General features: G+C 38.3%; 2 protein-coding genes across 2 annotated transcripts; one reads left to right on the forward strand and one right to left on the reverse strand.

Annotated features, from left to right (window-relative positions):
- Positions 1–543: 543 nt before the first annotated feature.
- On the reverse strand, positions 544–3,219 carry LOC126800796 (uncharacterized). Its single transcript, XM_050528215.1, has 5 exons — positions 3,192–3,219; positions 3,011–3,093; positions 2,325–2,967; positions 1,057–2,240; positions 544–954 (listed from the first exon to the last, which is right to left on the reverse strand). Exons 1-5 carry the CDS (start codon positions 3,217–3,219, stop codon positions 544–546), a joined length of 2,349 nt encoding a protein of 782 aa, XP_050384172.1.
- Positions 3,220–11,266: 8,047 nt separating this feature from the next.
- Positions 11,267–12,227, forward strand: LOC126782009 (probable calcium-binding protein CML41). The gene is made up of 2 exons (XM_050507156.1): positions 11,267–11,484; positions 11,633–12,227. Exons 1-2 carry the CDS (start codon positions 11,306–11,308, stop codon positions 12,036–12,038), a joined length of 585 nt encoding a protein of 194 aa, XP_050363113.1. The 5' UTR covers positions 11,267–11,305; the 3' UTR covers positions 12,039–12,227.
- Positions 12,228–17,897: the final 5,670 nt, after the last annotated feature.

The raw sequence follows: 17,897 nt of genomic DNA on the forward strand, positions 1-17,897 counted from the left end.
AGTAAATTGGCCAGGCTAGAACGTTGATCTGATCTTATACTCGTGTTCGAGTTTCCTCTGTTAATTTGAGGCTTTATCTGAATGGCACCTTTTGTATCTAATTGGGATCCAACGATGATACTCGAGTGAACAATCTGCTCCACTTTCTTGCAAGTTGAACTTTATTATCAGATGCTAATAAACAAAGATTAAGGGCATATATATAATGTAGAATGTCACTTTATTTATAATGGATCGGGACTGGAGTCCCATATGGTTTCTTCGGTTTGGAGTCTATCCGGCTTCAAATTAAACTAGTCATCTTTTGGCATTAAGGGTTCATTTGGTGTAGAAACAGTTCAAATCCAAAACCATATCATAGCTGCTGTCATATTAGGGCCGGTTCTGAGATTTCCGGGGCTCGAAGTGACGAGAAAAATTGGGGCCCCTTATAAATTTTTTTTTTTGAAACAACAAAACATAGCAATAAAACGTTCAATAATAATAAAATGCTATAATTTTTTAAACAAAAATATAAAAGTTATAAATATTAGTACTTTTTACTCAAAAATTGTTAATTAAGCACGAACACTCAAGTTTTTCCACCAACTCCTTTTCAATTGATAACATAGCCAAACCATTCAGTCTTTCTTGAGACATAGTTGATTGAAGATAAGATTTGATCAACTTTAACTTCGAAAAGCTTCTCTCAGCACATGCAACAGTAACAAGTATGGTTAACAAAAGTTTGTAGGCAATCCAAGCATTTGGGTAGCAACCATCCATTTGCTTCAAGTAGCTCAACACATCAACTGCTCTTCGTGCTTCTTTTGGTATAGACCCTTTCAAATAGCTCAACTCTTCAAATAGTTCAGCCCCAATAATGTCAGATTCATCAACATCCTTGAACAACTTTTCAAGATTCATACAAAAGTTCATCAATATTTCATCATCTGTGGACTTCAACTTCTCCCACTTGAATAAAAGCCAAAAATCTTCTTCATATTTCTTAAACTGTTCAAATCTACTTTGAAGTGAAGAAAGTGCTTAATCAATAATATAATAGAAGTAACCAACCTTAAATGATTCGAGAGCAGCTTGTGTCACCTCTTCATTGTCACTGTCGCTTTTGTCAAAATGCTTCTTCTTCTTAATGGGTCTCTTTTCACGAAATTCAGCTGCAATTCCCATCTCACTTGTAATTTCTTTAGCTCTGATCAAGGCCTTATCAAATCCATTTTCTCTATAGTTCTGCACAAAAGAAATAAGCTTTGCCAATTCCTGAACAGCAACATCGACGTGCATGTCCTCTGATTGAAGAAGTTTACTCACAATATTGATAGCATTCAACAGTTCATACCAAATAATCATGCCAAATAAGAACTCAAAATTCTCCATCTCATGTTTCGCCAAGCATTGAGCATCAGACCTTGTTTTAGAATCAACACCATTTTTCCCCATGTAAGCTAATGCATCTCTTATTTTGGGAGCTTGGAATCTAAATGCTTTCACACTTTCAACACGACTTTCCCATCGTGTTTCAGATAATGGCTTAAGAGTAAGACCCTGCACATAGTCCTTGAACACTTGCCATCGCTTTGTAGAAGATGAGAAGAATGAGTATATTCGTTGCACCACTCTAAAAAAATAATCAGCTTTGTCATCACAATTAGCCATATCAGAAATAGCAAGATTCAAACTATGACAACCACAAGGGGTATATAATACTCTAGGATTTACCTCAAGAAGCATGTTCTGCACACCTTTGTGTTTGCCCCTCATATTAGTACCATTATCATATCCTTGTCCTCGTATATTACCAATATTGAGTTTATGATTGTGCAATGCATTCTTAAGCTCATTAAACAATCCAAGTCCCAATGTATCATCCACTTTTAGAAATTGTAAAAAAAACTCTCTTACCACAATCAGACTTGATGTAACATCAACACACCGGATGATAAGAGACATTTGTTCCTCATGACTTGCATCTAGAGTGCAACCAAGTATAACAGAATAATACACTGCTTCTTTGATTGTTGCAATGACGGAAGCCTTTACCTCATTTGCTAGTAGTTGAATAATTTCATTTTGGATCTTGTGACTCAAATAATGGTAATGAGTTTCCTTCTTTGACACACGTCGAACATGTTCTTGCATCACCGGATCAAATTTAGCAATCATCTCAATCATTTGTAAGAAAATTTCATTTCTCTCCTCATACAATTTTTCATTATCCCCACGAAAGGCTAAATTGTTTTCTGCAAGTTTTTTCACAATCGCAAGGATCCTCAATAGTACTTGCCGCCAATGTTCTTTCTCCTTCTTTATTTGCTATTCCACACCTTGATCAATTGTGGCATGCTTTTTCAATCTTGTTTTCAATTCGACCCAACTAGTAAAGCAGTTGATGTGATGACCATTTTTTTCATGACTAGCAAGCCTTTGACCGATATTCCTCCAATCATTCAATCCTTCATTTGCAAGTTTACCCAGTATACTCTTGTTGTGATTTTTCTTGAACAATTTACAACAAAAGCAAAACACCTTGTCCAAGGAAATCGAGTACACAAGCCACCTCTTGTTCCGCTTTTCGCCATTAGGAAAGATACGAAAATATTGTGAGGAACTAAAATGTCTCCCCAAGTCATCAACATGATATGTGAAATCATTCTCTCTTTTAGGACCCCTTTCAACCAAAAAGTCTATGACATTTTGCTTAATCTCACCCCAATTTCCAGGATCATCAACATCAAATGGAAAAGTAAATTCAGCATCTTGTTGATCCTCTTCAACAACAACCATGTCGTCCTCATTTACCAAAACATCTGGTTCTTCCCCTCCACCACTATCATTAACAGATTGATGAAGGACTGGTTCCTCATTCAAATCTGGTTCCTCGTTCAAATCGTGTTCCTCATTCAAACCTTGACTTGCTTCGACATTCTCATTCGCATCTGTAGAAGCTTGTGCTTGTTCATTAATTGACTGAAAAAAAATTACTTATAGGTCGAATAGTTCTTGCTTGAACCTTCTTTAGCGCCTCCCTCCTCTGAACCTCTTTTCTTTTTTTAGCCCCAGAAGAATACTTCCTGATTGGAGCCATATAGCACCCTGCAAAATATAACAAAATTGTTATCATAATCTAATAAAACCATAGAAAACAATATAAGCAATATCAATTGGACATGTGATCTGAAAGAAGTAACTACCTTTACAGAGTACTCCTCTGAACAACATTGGCTACTCTTCAAATTAGCAAAGCTTAGAACTGTTACAAAAATAGTTCACCCTGCAAGAAAAATAAAAAAAATCAAAACAACATTAATAAAATCAATTGATTCTTATCAAATGTTCATATAATAAACTGATTTAAACAATAAACATGTATGAAAGGAGAACATAAATGCCGAAATGAAGAACAACAAAAATTTCATGGAAAACATTTCAGCAAAAATATCATAAGTTATGATTTGCATCATCCTTTCATATCCTAATCGGAATACGAAAAAAGCCAAACCCATAATTAAACAGCTCAGGCTGCTCAGCCGCCAAGTCATCAAGGCTAATCTCTGGGAAGCTGGAGCCTCTAACTGTATTCACGAACTTCCTCCGGGGAGTCAGATTGATTCCAAACCACTTCTTAACCGGCGGCTCCCGATGGGCGTCAGCTTGGTTGTTGATTTAAAAGCCGAGGTCACCATTTGAAGTTGAAACGAACAAATCAACCTAACAGATATAAAATAATCAGAGAAATGAAAAGGTAAGTTTGAGACGGAAGGTGAAAGCTAGGGTTTGAGTGACCAAAGATTAGAGGAATCTAATTGGCTGGACTGGTGGAGGAATCTAATTTGCTGGACTGGTGGAGGAATCTAATTTGCTGGACTGGTGGAGGAATCTGTGTAGAAAAATTTCTATAAAAACCGAGAACACTAGAAGCTTCAGGATGGCCATTGAGGTTTATGCAGAGACAAATTGCAATTTGGGGCCCTTAAAATTAGGGGCCCAAAACTGGTGCTTTAGTGACTTTAGCCCAAGGCCGACCCTGTGTCATATATAATCCCACAAGACTTGTTTATATGGCAGGGAGCACATGTACGCCGGCATTAGCACTAAGAACGTACATAACCGTCTAGCCAACAGCGATAATAAGCTCTGTGAATCAGACCTATTATGATAGCCAAATTCAAAGCACAAAACAGACAAAATTTACCAACAGAGTTACATTAGTTCCGAGTCATCCCACTCGAACCTGGTCTCCATCCTGTTCTAGGTTCGACGTCTCTCACATCACAACCAAAACGTACACCAAGTTTTCTCTCATGTCATGAAACCCTGATCTGGTTGCAGCATATTAATTGTTCCCAGCTAAGCTAGAACAATAGAGAGCCGCTATTACTTTGGACCTCACCTTAAAATGTATCATGCAATGACCTAGGAGGGGCACTGATCGATGTTAATTCCGACGAGCAGCTACTTCAAACCTAGAACTGTTATTTAAGTTGCTACGTGTCGGTAGCCTCCAATAAAGCGTTGTAACAGCAGCTGCAGCCTGCTGAAACCATTTTTAAATTTTCTTCATCATTGTATGCGTATGATGATGAGAACCAATTCGACATGATCTCTATAGCTAGCTCTGCTAGCTGGCAAAACGACGAAAGCACAGCGACGACGGTGCGCTGCAACTTGGGCTGCTATCAACACGTAGAAGACGCATACATCTCTGATTTCGTGTCTATCCAACCCGTCGATATCCTCCAGCATATATCCTGGATTACTACGTTTTCTGATTCGATCAGATATGAGATAACCTGGGCAGATAACGATTAGGGTTTTTCCTTTTCCTGCTCGTCTTTCGACAACTTTCGTTTTCCTACGTACTTGGCGGTCTGGTTCTTGCTGTGGCAAAACACTCGTATCGTATAGTACTCGATCACATGAATAGTTGAATACGATGTTTAATATAAGAGTATATGCGAGGTTTAGACGGCAGCTGTTTAATTTGTGTTAAGTAGTAGCGTAGTGCTTAGTCCACATCAATTCATAAACTTGTGGCGTCTCGATCTCTTTCTAATTTCTCCATCTAGTGTGCAAGAAGTTGTTTATGTTCCCTATCGTTGCTTAATTTGTCCCTTTTCTTATATCTTTGGTAAATTCATATAATACGCCAAGTTGACGAAAAGTGATGTTTTAATCAGTACTAATTAGATTTAAAAAAAAAGGTGAAAATAATCAGATCTACTGATCCTGCCTTATGCCCTCGTTTGTTTTCCACTATGTCCAGTCATAAAATTGTAGGTTATATCTTTATGTCGGTAAACTTGAGATCAGGTTGAGCTCAGTAAGGTTACATCAAGTGTGTGCTGTGTGTTTACTGTGCTATTGACGTGTTAAGATACGGTGTGTGACTGTGTGAGTGTGAGAGTTTGTGATAATACCAAATCTTACGTCGATGCACCCAAGCATATATCTAATTAACTAAGTTTGCACATTATGAGACTGCATACAAGTTAGATCTTAGAAGGAATGTTATGCACGATCAAACCAAAATGCTAATCAAGATAGCAATATTACATAGATATAAGAATGAAAACTTACACTAATTTATATCTAAACAACAATTGAATTACTAAGCAATGTATACTGAACAAGGATCAAAATAAACTATCAATCCTATATGTATAAGGCCATTCAACTAAGAGATTCATTTTTTTGAATATTTTAAAGGAATAACTCATTCACCAATTTTTCGATTACATTTTTACATCTCCACCGTTTAACTTTTAGAGTCTAATGTGTAGATCACATCTGTAAAATTTAAGCCAAAATGGTGATGGTTAAGGTATCAAACTTGGTGAAAACAATGGACGCACCAAATCTGTCAAACCGGAACCGTTCATGTTTATAAGTTTAAATTCCAGTTTTGAATGCCTTAAGCACATTTATTTTGGCTGAAAATTTTACAGATGTGATTTATACATCAGACTCTAGAAGTTAAACGGTGGAGATGTGAAAATATAATCGAGCAGTTGGTCAAGTGATCTATCATTTTTTTGAATTTAAAAAAGAAATCCCTCACTAGAAGGGCCATATATATAAAAAATAAAATTATATTAACTAACTTGTGAGAGAGGCTTGCAAATGCAATGTCCTAAAAATAATTACCTCCCCACACCTGTGCAATGCTTGATTGAATGCAGATGTCTGCCCTGCAGGATACAAATCTTGATCCAAGGCCTTTGTACATATACCTTGAACCCTGGCGAACTTCACTTGTGTTGCTCTTTGATATTTTGAAGATATGAGATAAAAATGTTAGATTGAATGATCGTACCACCAAATGAAGTTTGGCGTTGCTTTTATAAAATTCAGTGTAAAAGAACGTGATGGTTTGTCGTTCTGTTTTAATTGAAATGGGAACAGAGTAGTTATAAGTTTGCAACTGCTCCAAACACCAAGTTCTATCCGAACAGTTACAAAAGATACTAAAATCATGTTTTGGACTTCCCTCCAGCACGTTGGACTATATTCCTACAATTTCTAACAAGCTTATGGGCCAAACATACAAAGTCTTATTAAACGAGTGTTTAAGGGCCTCAGATCACTGCTTCCCAATGCCCACGAAGACTAATACCAGAGAGGCAGAGACGACGCATGGATGAAACGATGAGCGAGTGCTGCGAGTGAGAGGGCAGGGGCATTTTGTTCCTTTACCTTTTCATTTTTTCTGAAGAGCATATAATGCACGTATTGAAAATCAAAGTACATAAAAAATATTACTGCCCAACTAGCTAAGGTTCTCTGGATCAAACAGGCCAAAAGAGAAGGTTCTCTGCGTACAGCAAGAGCCATTCTCCATACCTTAGTTTATTGCTGTACGTAATGATGTTAATATATATTTACGTAATACTTAAGAACGACAATAGAGATATATTCGATCAGCTCAATCGGTGATGTGTGTATAATATACGTGACAACGTACGTAACACTATGATTTTGACATTGAACTGGTTTGGTGTTTGTTTGGGTTCTGCCGATTGATCGAGATGCTCTGGACTCTGGACGCCAAGTAATTATACTAGCTGCAGTTGCATACTTGCAGTACCATTTACTTTTGATCTGTTTTCGGTTTTTCGTTTTCTTTTCTTTTGCTATTGTTCAAGTTTTCTCAATCTCTAACACCTTGAGAGTCGGTGGCGTCTATCTCCACCTGTCATGGGCGCTTTTACCCGGAGTTTATCTCCGATCTGAGGCTTTATGCATCTGTTTTCCCCTTTCATTGTTTCTTTTCTTGTTGTTTTCCTCTTGTGAGTCTTCGTTGGTTGCCTTCTTGTTTGTTTCCTTTCGGTTCTGATCGCATCTACCCATATCTTTAACGATCCAGATTCCTCCTTCCTCTCAAACCAATTACTTTTCCCGTTGGTCGCTCCTTTTAGCGATTTCTATGCCTTTCCTTTCCTCTGCAATATATTGTAAATATGCTCCTCGGAGCTTTGTTTTAAACGGGGGTGTCCCGTTATCGCGCGTAAATCCATTGAATATGGTCGTGCATCCAGGATTTGCACAGCCTTTGGTTGTCTGTTCTTAGATCCCTTTGTGGATCTCTTGTTTTTCTCGTTTGTTCTGGTTTCTGTTTGGGCAGAAGAATATCTCCTTTTGGAGATGGTTTGAGTTATGTGCTTCCTTTCTTTGTTTCTAAATCAGATTTGGTTGGGAATTTCTTGTTCAGATCGGCCATCGCTGCTTCTTGGTTGTTCTTTCTTGTTGGTTTTGAAAAGTGCAGTTACTTCTTCTCGGCAACGGGTGCGAAGCGGCTGTTTCTTTCGCGATGCTTGACTGTAATGGTGATGGTGTTGTGTGTAGGCTTGCTTGGTTTAGGTCTGCGGTGTCTTTGTCTATTTTTGGCCAATTGTAGGGGCTGTGTCCTGCTTGTCCTTTGTTTGTGTTGGAAGTCCGTTATGGTCTTTGTAATAACCCGATTTTTCGGAACGTTTGTGGAATTATTTTTAAGTTTATAAATTGGTGAAATTCATTTAAACAACTTTTGTTTACTTAGCGAAGTGGTAAATCGGAAACGGAAATGTTATCGGAACGTTTATTTAGGAAAACGTTACGTTTCCGCGACATGAATATCGACTTTTACTCTGTCGATCGTTTGTGAAAACTTCTTTCACGAAAGTCGTAGAGCTCGTTGATAGGAATTCTTGGACGCGTCACGCGTTTAAATCGGACGTTGTACGTGAAAGTTATTAACGACGGAAGTAGTTTCCGATTTTGGAAACGAGTATAAATAGGAAATTTTAGGAATTAGGGTTTCCATTTCTGGAAACCCTTCACCTGCCCCCCCTTTTTTTTTTCTCTCTCTCTCCTCTCTCGTTCTCTCTCCCCGATCGCCTCTCTCTCCCTCACTCCCGAAACCACGCCGGCGATCTCCGCCTCCAGGCCGCCGTACCTCTCACCGCCAACTTCTAGAGCACCGCAGGGACCTCCACAGTCAACCCCGAGCCCGGTGCACCTCACCTCGCCGCCGCAACCTCCCACTCGACAGATCGAAGCTCGGAGACTTCCTCCGTCGTGCTCCTCCGTCGACGCCGTGCTCGAGGCAAGCTCGCCTTCATCCCTCTCTGGAGCCCTCGACGACAAGGGTTGAGCCTCGATTCGCCGCACGCCTTCACCTCTGCTCAAACGACGCCGCCGGCAACTCAAGCATCTCCAACGACTATTCAAGGGCTCCGCCATGAAATCTAGGTATGAAAATGATGCGATTGATGTTGTGTGTGATGATTTTTGATGAATTTGGTTTGAATTTGTGGAGATCGGAGGAGGATTGGAGGAGGGAGGATACCGTTGCCTTAGGCGGCGCGTGTGGGTCCGTGGAGGGGGTAGGAAGCGGCGTGAGGCCGTGGGGAGGAAGAAGGGGAAGAAAGGAGGAGATTAGGGGCGGCGGTGACTGCTACGCGCCGGCCTTAGGCTCAGCGCGTGGGCCCCACGCGCTGCTATAGTGAGTGGCGCGTGAGCGCCACGCGCGGTCGCCGGAGGGTGGCGCGTGTACCCCACGCGCTTCCACGTGCGGCGGCGCGTGAACAGTGTTCCGGGAACAATAAATTGTAAATTTATTTTTTACGTACGGTGAATGTAAAAAGTAAATTACGTACAGTAAATGTAAAATTTATTTATATTCGGTAAATGTAAATGTAGATTACATTCAGTAAATGTAAAAGTAATTTCGGAAGGGTAAATCAGTAATTAATATTTACTGAGACAACATTTTCATTTGAATAGTATGAATACGATACAGTTAAAGCTCTAGTCTGTCTGCCGGGGTACTACATATGAGGTAACATATGGGTTATCGGCTTATGAGTACCCATATATATTTTTGATATTGGATGACATATGGTTGTCCAATGTCGGCGGTGTACTAAATGAGGGGTAACAGAGGTGTACCAGCGCTCATGAGTACCCGTATTATAAATGCATTTGGGTAAACAGAGGGGTTGCCTAATTCTCATGAGTTCATATATTTTCACATTATTAGACAACCAGATGTGCCGTCTAATTTGTCATGAGTGCATTTATATTTGTTGATTTGTGGATTTGCGTATATATTGATATGCAATTGGTATTTGTTATTTTACTCATACGAGCTGTAAAGCTTACCGGGTTTGTGTATACAATCCCGATGCACTTATTCGATGGAGTATGGGATAATTCCGTAGGTGTTGATTAGTGGAAATCGAATAACAACTCTGAAGATCCGAAGTCATTCATTTTCCATCTTGTGGTGAGAATTTGTGTGGATTTGTGTGAGAATTTGTGAGGATTATTAAATTTCCATTTGATGTAATGTTGAATTATAAATTTGGTTTGTAATAATTGGTTTGTCTGAGCTGTATTGTGAACTCAGTAATGATCCACTTTGACATTAGAATGATTTTGATTTATTGAGATTGTTTTAGAGTTTTTATGATGTCGAAATTTGAGTTTCATTCTCAAAATTTTAGGGTTGTGACAGTCTTCTTTTCTGTACTATGGTAGTTCTTCTTAATAAAAGTAGGTTGCATTGTAAAAAAAAAAGTTTTCTCAATCTCCGAGTGTAGGTCCAAACACTACCAATATCCAGTCGATTTCCCCACAATTTGAGTCATAATTTTCCTTGAATTTCCCTACACCTTCCCCCTACACCCGAAAGTCCACCCAATCTTCTCTCAGTAGATCCGAGTACACGTAGGACTGATCTTATGTAGGGATTTTGAAATTACACACACCCCGATGTATATGTCAATACTCACGAGTGACAACGAAAGTAGATGAAAACATTAAACAAGTATAAACTGTTTAGTTATTTAACTGATCCTAATGAATTTAATTATTAATAGCGTGCAAGAGCGGAACCAGAATTTCATAATGAATTGGGTTAGAAAAAAATTTATAATTATTTATGAATTATATATAGAAATTTAGAGTTAGGTAATATTTAAATTTTAAATTTTAAAACTAAAATTTAGTTAAAAAAACAAGTTTTTTAGTTATTTCAGATGAGCTGCAACCCACCATAACTCGTGTCGAACTACGTCCTTGATGGCGTGACATATAGAAGGTGTTGATCAATGACATCATATATTAACTGTATGTTATTCTTGTTGGAGAAGAGTTCGGAGACTATTTTCCGTAAGAGGTTATATATATGTATCCGCATGCATGCATGACGTTAAAGTTTGAGCTTCCTAGCTCGATATCAACTAGTTTTGTAAATAGTTTCGAAAACTTACATTCATATATGTAGCTTGGTTTGTAAATTTGTTCACCATATTAATCCAAAATAAAAAAGGCTTGAGTAATTTGAATACTACCGCATTTTTGAGGTTTAAATTTAGGAAGTGTTACACTACGTACGGTGCTCCGTTGTCTAAAATAACTAAAAAATTTAATACATCAGATACTTGTACAATAACTTCTAATAACTACATGCATGCCAATGGAGCTAGGTCAATAAACCAAGTCAAGCTCCCGGGCTTTAAGGATGCTATGAAACACAGATCAAAGTCCCAGTTCAAAGTGAATACCAGCATAAAACATTTTTGTTCTCGGTGTAACTTGAGTCACAACCCTCATATCAGATCACTTTCCAGACGTCACTGAACCATCAATTCTCGGGGTCCCCCAGGAAGCTGCCATGCAGCTTCCTCCCACCTAAAGTCTCTTGGTTAACGTACATTTCTTAACCCCCATTGAAACTTCACAGCAAGCTCCTAATATTCAAGATCCCTATATAACCTCTTCCACTTCCACACAAGTTATTTGTACCAAATAACTCTGTTCAAAAATGGCAGCTATAGCCGATCAGAGAAACTCCAAATCTTCCAAATGGTTTGCTAGCAAGAGTCTCAAGCTTAGCTTCCCCCGTCGCCGATCATTGTCCAAGTTTACCTCATCGCCTTCAACCTCTCCTACCTCCCCTCTCTCCCCATTACCTACCGCTACCACTCCCAGACATACCAACAGGTATATCTAGATATATGTCTAATGTCTTGTCTTTAATTTCAAGCAATGAATGTTTAGTTTTTTTTCGATGCATCGATCATATCATATCAATCAATATATCTGTATTTTCAGACTAGGTATCTGATCATGAAACCCTAATTTCTAACAGGGAAGATGAGTTCAGAGAAGTGTTTCGCTATTTCGATGGAGATGGAGATGGGAAAATCTCAGCTACCGAGCTGAGGGCTTACTTTGGTTCTATAGGAGAGTACATGTCGTATGAAGAGGCTGAGGCTGTGATCAACGAGCTGGATTCCGATGGGGACAGTCTGTTAACATTTGAGGATTTTCTTCAGCTGATGAAGAGGGAAGGCGACGACGACGAGGATCTGAAGAGGGCTTTTGAGATGTTTGAACTGGAAAAAGGGTTCATAACTCCAAGAAGCTTGCAGAGGATGTTGCACAGACTCGGAGACACAAAGTCATATGATGAGTGTGCGACTATGATCCAAGTTTATGATACTGATGGGAATGGGGTGCTTGATTTTAATGAGTTTCATCGAATGATGGCTTAAAGTTGGTGATTTAGTTCAGGCTTTAATTTTGCGGAAAAAGATCACCTAACGAATCACATAATATGTACGTAAACGCGTTTGGTTGTGTGGTTCCTTCATGATCTTTAAATGGTGGCAATCGATGTACGTACCTAAATTATGGTCTGGTTTTTTTAGCTTTGCCTTCAAGAAAGGTTTTATTTTTTAGTATACATATGATTTCCATTATATTGTAGTATTGTGGGAGAGGCATATATTCGAGGTTGAGGAGCCCCATAACGCCGTCTGTGAAATGCTTAAAGATGAAGCTAAGATAGGAGGATTAGAGGGGAAGTGAGGAAAAGAAAGAATAAAGATAAGCTCTTGCGTCATGTAGGTTTGACTGGAAAACAACCTTCAGTTAGCTAGCTCGATCTCTTTGTGTGACATAAATGATATTAATGTAGCTGGGGAGAACAGTCGATCTCCGTGATAATCATCAACATGATATCAGCTAGAACTGTAGAGTTAATATATCTTGACGTAGAAGACATCGTTGTACGGGCAGATCAGATCGATCACATGATCAAGTTAAAAACATTGACAATTGAGGTTCAACGATGAAATAGAATGTGAACGAATCCAGAATTCTAAATTATGTGGGAATCCGGATAAGATGAAGAAGGTTTCATATCATAACGAGTCTGGTATGATTCTTTGCATACTCTATTTAACTAGAAAAGAAAGAAAAGTGGTTACATTTATAAGTTTATTGGTCGATCGAAGCATCTATCATATACTCACTAGCTACTGTCAAGCATTTTGTCCAACATCTTACTTTGAAACCGAAAATCATATACATAAAAGAGACCGCAAATATGTAGCTAGCTAGGCAAAAATTACCATCCTGAATGTATCGATCATGTACTTTGATGGCATGGCCATTATTTTTCTGCAGTCGAATTCTACATGCATGTTTTGCCCGTCGATCGGTTCGCTACTACGTACACATCTTTAATCGCGATTCAATAAGGGTCTGGCATTTCTTTTTCAGATGACTATTGCTAATTGCTAGCTTCTTGACGTTGGCAGTTCTAACTAAGTGGAAGATGGCGATGCATGCAGCATGCCTAGATTTCAGAATTAGACCTATTTCTTAAAAAAAAAAATCAACACACATATATATATATATATATGATATATGTGTGTGTGTAACATCACAATCAAGTTGAGGATAGAGAGGATGTCCTCATTATGAATACATATACCTATCACTTGTATTTCATATTACTAGTAGCACTCTAACGATCAATAACGTACGTAATACATATATACTACTATTTGGTTCAATTTGCTCACCTAAGAAAGCAACATGTAAGGTCCTCAGCAAAAACTACTCCACTATAGCTAGCTCAAGTAGTCTATGAGCCTCAGCATATGGTTTACAAAACGTGAGGCACATACGCAATTGAGATTGATATATATTTAATTAGTAGTGATTGTATGTGTCGGCCATGTCAATATGTTAGGAAGGTCATGCGGAGAGGTTCTTTTAAATTAAGCAAGCAAACTGATGGGATGAAGCATTAGGCTGTCCTACTTCAAATGTGTGCGAGCCTAATTTTCCACTCAAATTTGGAGACGAAACACAATGAGATCGAAAGAAACCAAATTGAACAAGCAAAACAAACTCAAGCCTAATGGAAAGCAAGTGGGGATTGCTACTTAGCATAGTCATGTTATTGAGCTTCGTCGAAAAATCATGTTAAAGAACTAGGCCAAATTGGGAACCATCCTACTGCTTTTAGGTGATTTTAAGGTCATGTAGCTCTTACAGTTAAAAGAGTGGAAGGAACGAGCATGTTGTATGGGAATGAAACATCAACTTTTCAGGTGCCTCGATTACTTACATTGCACCAATGCACCAATAACTTGTATAACTGAGCAAAATAAGAATGAAAGTCTGGAGAATTCTGCTATACGCTGCTGTATACCATGCAGCAACACTTTCATCCACAAATCATCATCCCACACCCACTGTGCATTTTATCAAACTCTTTATTCACCACACATAAATGTGTGTATATTATACCCTGCTGCACAGCAGACAAACTCTGAAAGTCTCTTATCAAATGAATATGTTGATGTTTGTTGCTAACATATCAATCAGTTTGGTACAATTTAACCGATTGATTTGTAGAAGATATTAGATTATTCCATTAGAGAAATTATTATATATACCCGTCACATATTTCACGTGGCGTACCCCTTAATGTTATTAGTTCATTTTTATTGTAATTGTTTTTAATTGGTTATTATATGTAAATAAGTTTTTATTATTTTCACAGCGTGCATATTAATTATACCATGACTTAATATGATCGGCTGGGTACACCACATGGCAGTACCACATGGTGTGACGGGTACATAGAATAATTACTCTATTTCAATATTAAACGTTTCAAAAAAAAATTTTAAAAAAATTATGGGACGCAAGAAAAGGTCGATCATCCATTCATGGTAGGGGTGGACAAACTGACCCGAAAACTGAAAAACCGGACCCGAACCCGAACCCAAACCGAATCCAAAAAAAATGAAACCCGAATCAAACCGAACCGAAAATAAAAAAAACGAACCGAATCGATTCTATTTGGGTTGGGTTTTGGGTTCAGTCCCTTAGAAACCGAACCGACCCGAACAACCCGAAGTCAATGGTCAACGTTACAAAACGACATCATTTTGTCATATTTATAATTTTACATTATTATTATTTTTTAAATAAAAAAAATAGTGTAGTCGGCCTCACAGCCGCACCTAATTTATAACCTAATTGACCTAATGTATAAGAGGCGCATTATTTAGCCGTCTTGCTTCCTTCATAATGCGATAGTTTTATTTTAAACATAATATAAAGGTTATGATAAATTAGTTGACACTTAGGTGATCGTCAACTCTAATTCGAAATATGGTCGATCGACACCAGCAGATGTGATTGGTATATTTATTTAGGGACCCCGAAAAAATTTCGTCCATTTTGGACATGGTTTGACCGTTCGTACCTACGGTCAACCAAAAAAGAAGCGTTTTGACATATTGAAACCCCATTGACCGGGGCTTTGCCAAATAGATTTCTTTAGTGCGACCGCGCATGATAGGTAACAAAAATTAGGTAATTTCAAATATGCAAACGGCTTTCGGCGTTCGTGTAACGACCCTAAAATTTCGAGCATAAAAACTCAAAATTAAAGTCGTACAACACCAAAACAATCTCAATAAATCAAAGTCATTTTTTTAAATGCACAGCGGATCATTACTGAGTTCACGATACAACTCAGACAACCAATTATTACAAACCAAATTGTAAATCAACATTACATAAAATGGAAGTGTAATAATCCTCACAATCTCTCACAACTCACAATTAAATCCTCACAACTTCTCACACACAAATTCGCAATAGAAACCTCACCACACTCAAGATAATGAACAACTTCGAGTCTCCGGAGTCGTCCTTCGATTCCCACTAATCGACACCTGCAGTAGTATCCCCTACACCATTGAATTGGTGCACCGAGATTTTAAACACAAACCCAGTAAGCTTATAGCTCGTATGAGTAAAATGAAAATATAACTTGCATATCAATATATACGAAAATCCACAAATCAACAAATATAAATGTACTCATGAGTCAATGGACGGCCCATCTGGTTGTCCCAAAAATATATGAAATGAAAGTGCTCATGAGAAATCGGGCAACCCTTCTGGTTACCCAAATACATTTATAATACGGGTACTAATGAACGCTGGTACACATCTGTTACCCCTCACGTAGTACACCGCCGATATTGGGTAACCACCCGTTACCCAACATCAAAACAATATGAGTACTCATGAGCAGATAATCACCTGTTACCTCTCATGCAGTAACTTTCGCCCGGCCAAAGGCTAGGTTCTGACTTGCCAAACACGTACAATAATCTCACATCATATTGTACAAAAATCAAGTCTGAAGACAAATCAACATTTTAACAATCTCCATGTTAAATCACGTACAATAATCACACCTCATATTGTACAAATCAAAACCACATGCTTGATATATAATCTCGTCATCAAAATGATATCATCACGATAAAATCATAACAGTATATTATATAGTAAACTATATATATTTGTACCTATTTACCATTTATACAATATATATATAATCCTCTATATCCTATACATGTCATATTTCATAAACACGTCCGAAGACAAAAACGTTTTAACCAACACCATGTTAATATTATGTACAATAATCACACCTCATATTGTACAAATTTAAATCACATGCTCGATATATAATTCTCGTCATCGAAATGACCAATTCCAATGAATTCATAACAGTAAATAATATAGCGAACTATATATATATGTACTTATTACCATTTATACAATATATATATATATATATAATCTATTATATCGTAAACATGTCATAATTCAATATTAAAAACTCTTGCAAAACTCTTGAATCTCCGCAAGGGTAGATTCGTAAATATGTGAGATTTTACTCACCTTATCGACTCGAGCGAAAATCCACAATTTTCAAAGATAATTCATTTCCTTGATTTATTGGTCACCTTGAAAAGATAAGAAAAGAATTTAGAAACGTTTTGTAAACCTTTAAATGCCGAAACAGTAATAATAAGTTACTATTTAACAATTTCTGGTTTTACAAATTTACTGTTCACTGGATTACTGTTCACGTATTTACTATTCACATATTTATGTACAAATACACATAAATTACGTATCCCTGTACGTGTACATACTGTTTTACGTATTTATGTATGTACAAATACTATTTAAATGTAAATACTGTCTCAGTAAATATTAACTAATTTACCTTTTATAAATTACTTTTTACTGAAACTAATTTATATTTACATTTAACGTACGTAAAATAAATTTACATTTACCGTACGTAAATCACTTTTACATTTTACCACATGTGAAAATAAATTACAAAATTACCCTTCGGAAACACTGTTCACGCGATGCCGCACGTAGCGGCGCGTGAGGTACACGCGCCACTCGCCGGCGGCCGCGCGTGGGGCCCACACGCCTACTCCGACACCGGAGCGTATCACGCCACTGCCGGGCCCAATCTCTCCCTCTCCTCCTCCTCTTCCTTCCCACGGTCTCAGACCCTTCCTAAGCTAACCCACGCACCCCCACGCGCCGCCTTTAGGCAGCGATAACCCTCTCCTCCATCCTCCTCCGATTCTCCACAAAAACTTCCACAATCAATACAACAACATCACAACCCATTCAATTTCACAACCCTTACCTCTTTCACGCCGTGGAAGCACCGGAGGATCGCCGACGAGCTTGAACCAGTCGATCTGGGCTCGGTGACGTGCAGCGAGACTCCACGATGGCGAGAGACGGTGCGTCGATCTCGGGTTCGATTGCAGGGGGCCGTGCGATGCTCGTTGTGCCGACGGTGTGGCTCACGGACGCACGGTGGTGGAGAATCGGCGAGGGAGCAAGATCGGGGAGGGAGAGGGACATAGAGAAAAGGGAGGCGCGCGGGGTGAAAGGAGAAGGAGAGAATGAGAGGTTTCCAATTTTGGAAACCCTAAACTGATAAATTTTCCTTTTATACCCTTTTCTAAATCGGAAACTAACTTCAATCGTTAATAACTTTTACGTACAAGGTCCGATTAGAATGCGTCACTTATCCACGAGCTTGTATCGACGAGCCCTACAACTTTCATGAAGAAAGTTTTCGCAAAAGAGCGACGGAATAAAAGTCGATATATACATTGCGGAAACGTAACGTTTTTCTAATTAAACGTTCCGATAACCCGTTTCCGTTTCGTAAAGTCGAAACCAATTCAATTCATTGTAATTAA

The sequence above is a fragment of the Argentina anserina genome, chromosome 1, assembly GCF_933775445.1.
Source record: "Argentina anserina chromosome 1, drPotAnse1.1, whole genome shotgun sequence".
Taxonomy (NCBI): Eukaryota; Viridiplantae; Streptophyta; class Magnoliopsida; order Rosales; family Rosaceae; genus Argentina; species Argentina anserina.

What these genes read in the sequence shown, in the direction of transcription:
- LOC126800796 (XM_050528215.1), bottom strand. Translation starts at nt 3,219, where the DNA reads ATGTTGTTCAGAGGAGTACTCTGTAAAG. An exon ending in GGAGGGAGGCGCTAAAGAAG is followed by an intron (nt 2,968 to 3,010) that starts GTTCAAGCAAGA and finishes ATTTTTTTTCAG; the next exon opens with TCAATTAATGAACAAGCACA. An exon ending in GCATGCCACAATTGATCAAG is followed by an intron (nt 2,241 to 2,324) that starts GTGTGGAATAGC and finishes AAAAACTTGCAG; the next exon opens with AAAACAATTTAGCCTTTCGT.
- LOC126782009 (XM_050507156.1), top strand. Translation starts at nt 11,306, where the DNA reads ATGGCAGCTATAGCCGATCAGAGAAACTCCAAATCTTCCAAATGGTTT. An exon ending in ACTCCCAGACATACCAACAG is followed by an intron (nt 11,485 to 11,632) that starts GTATATCTAGAT and finishes AATTTCTAACAG; the next exon opens with GGAAGATGAGTTCAGAGAAG.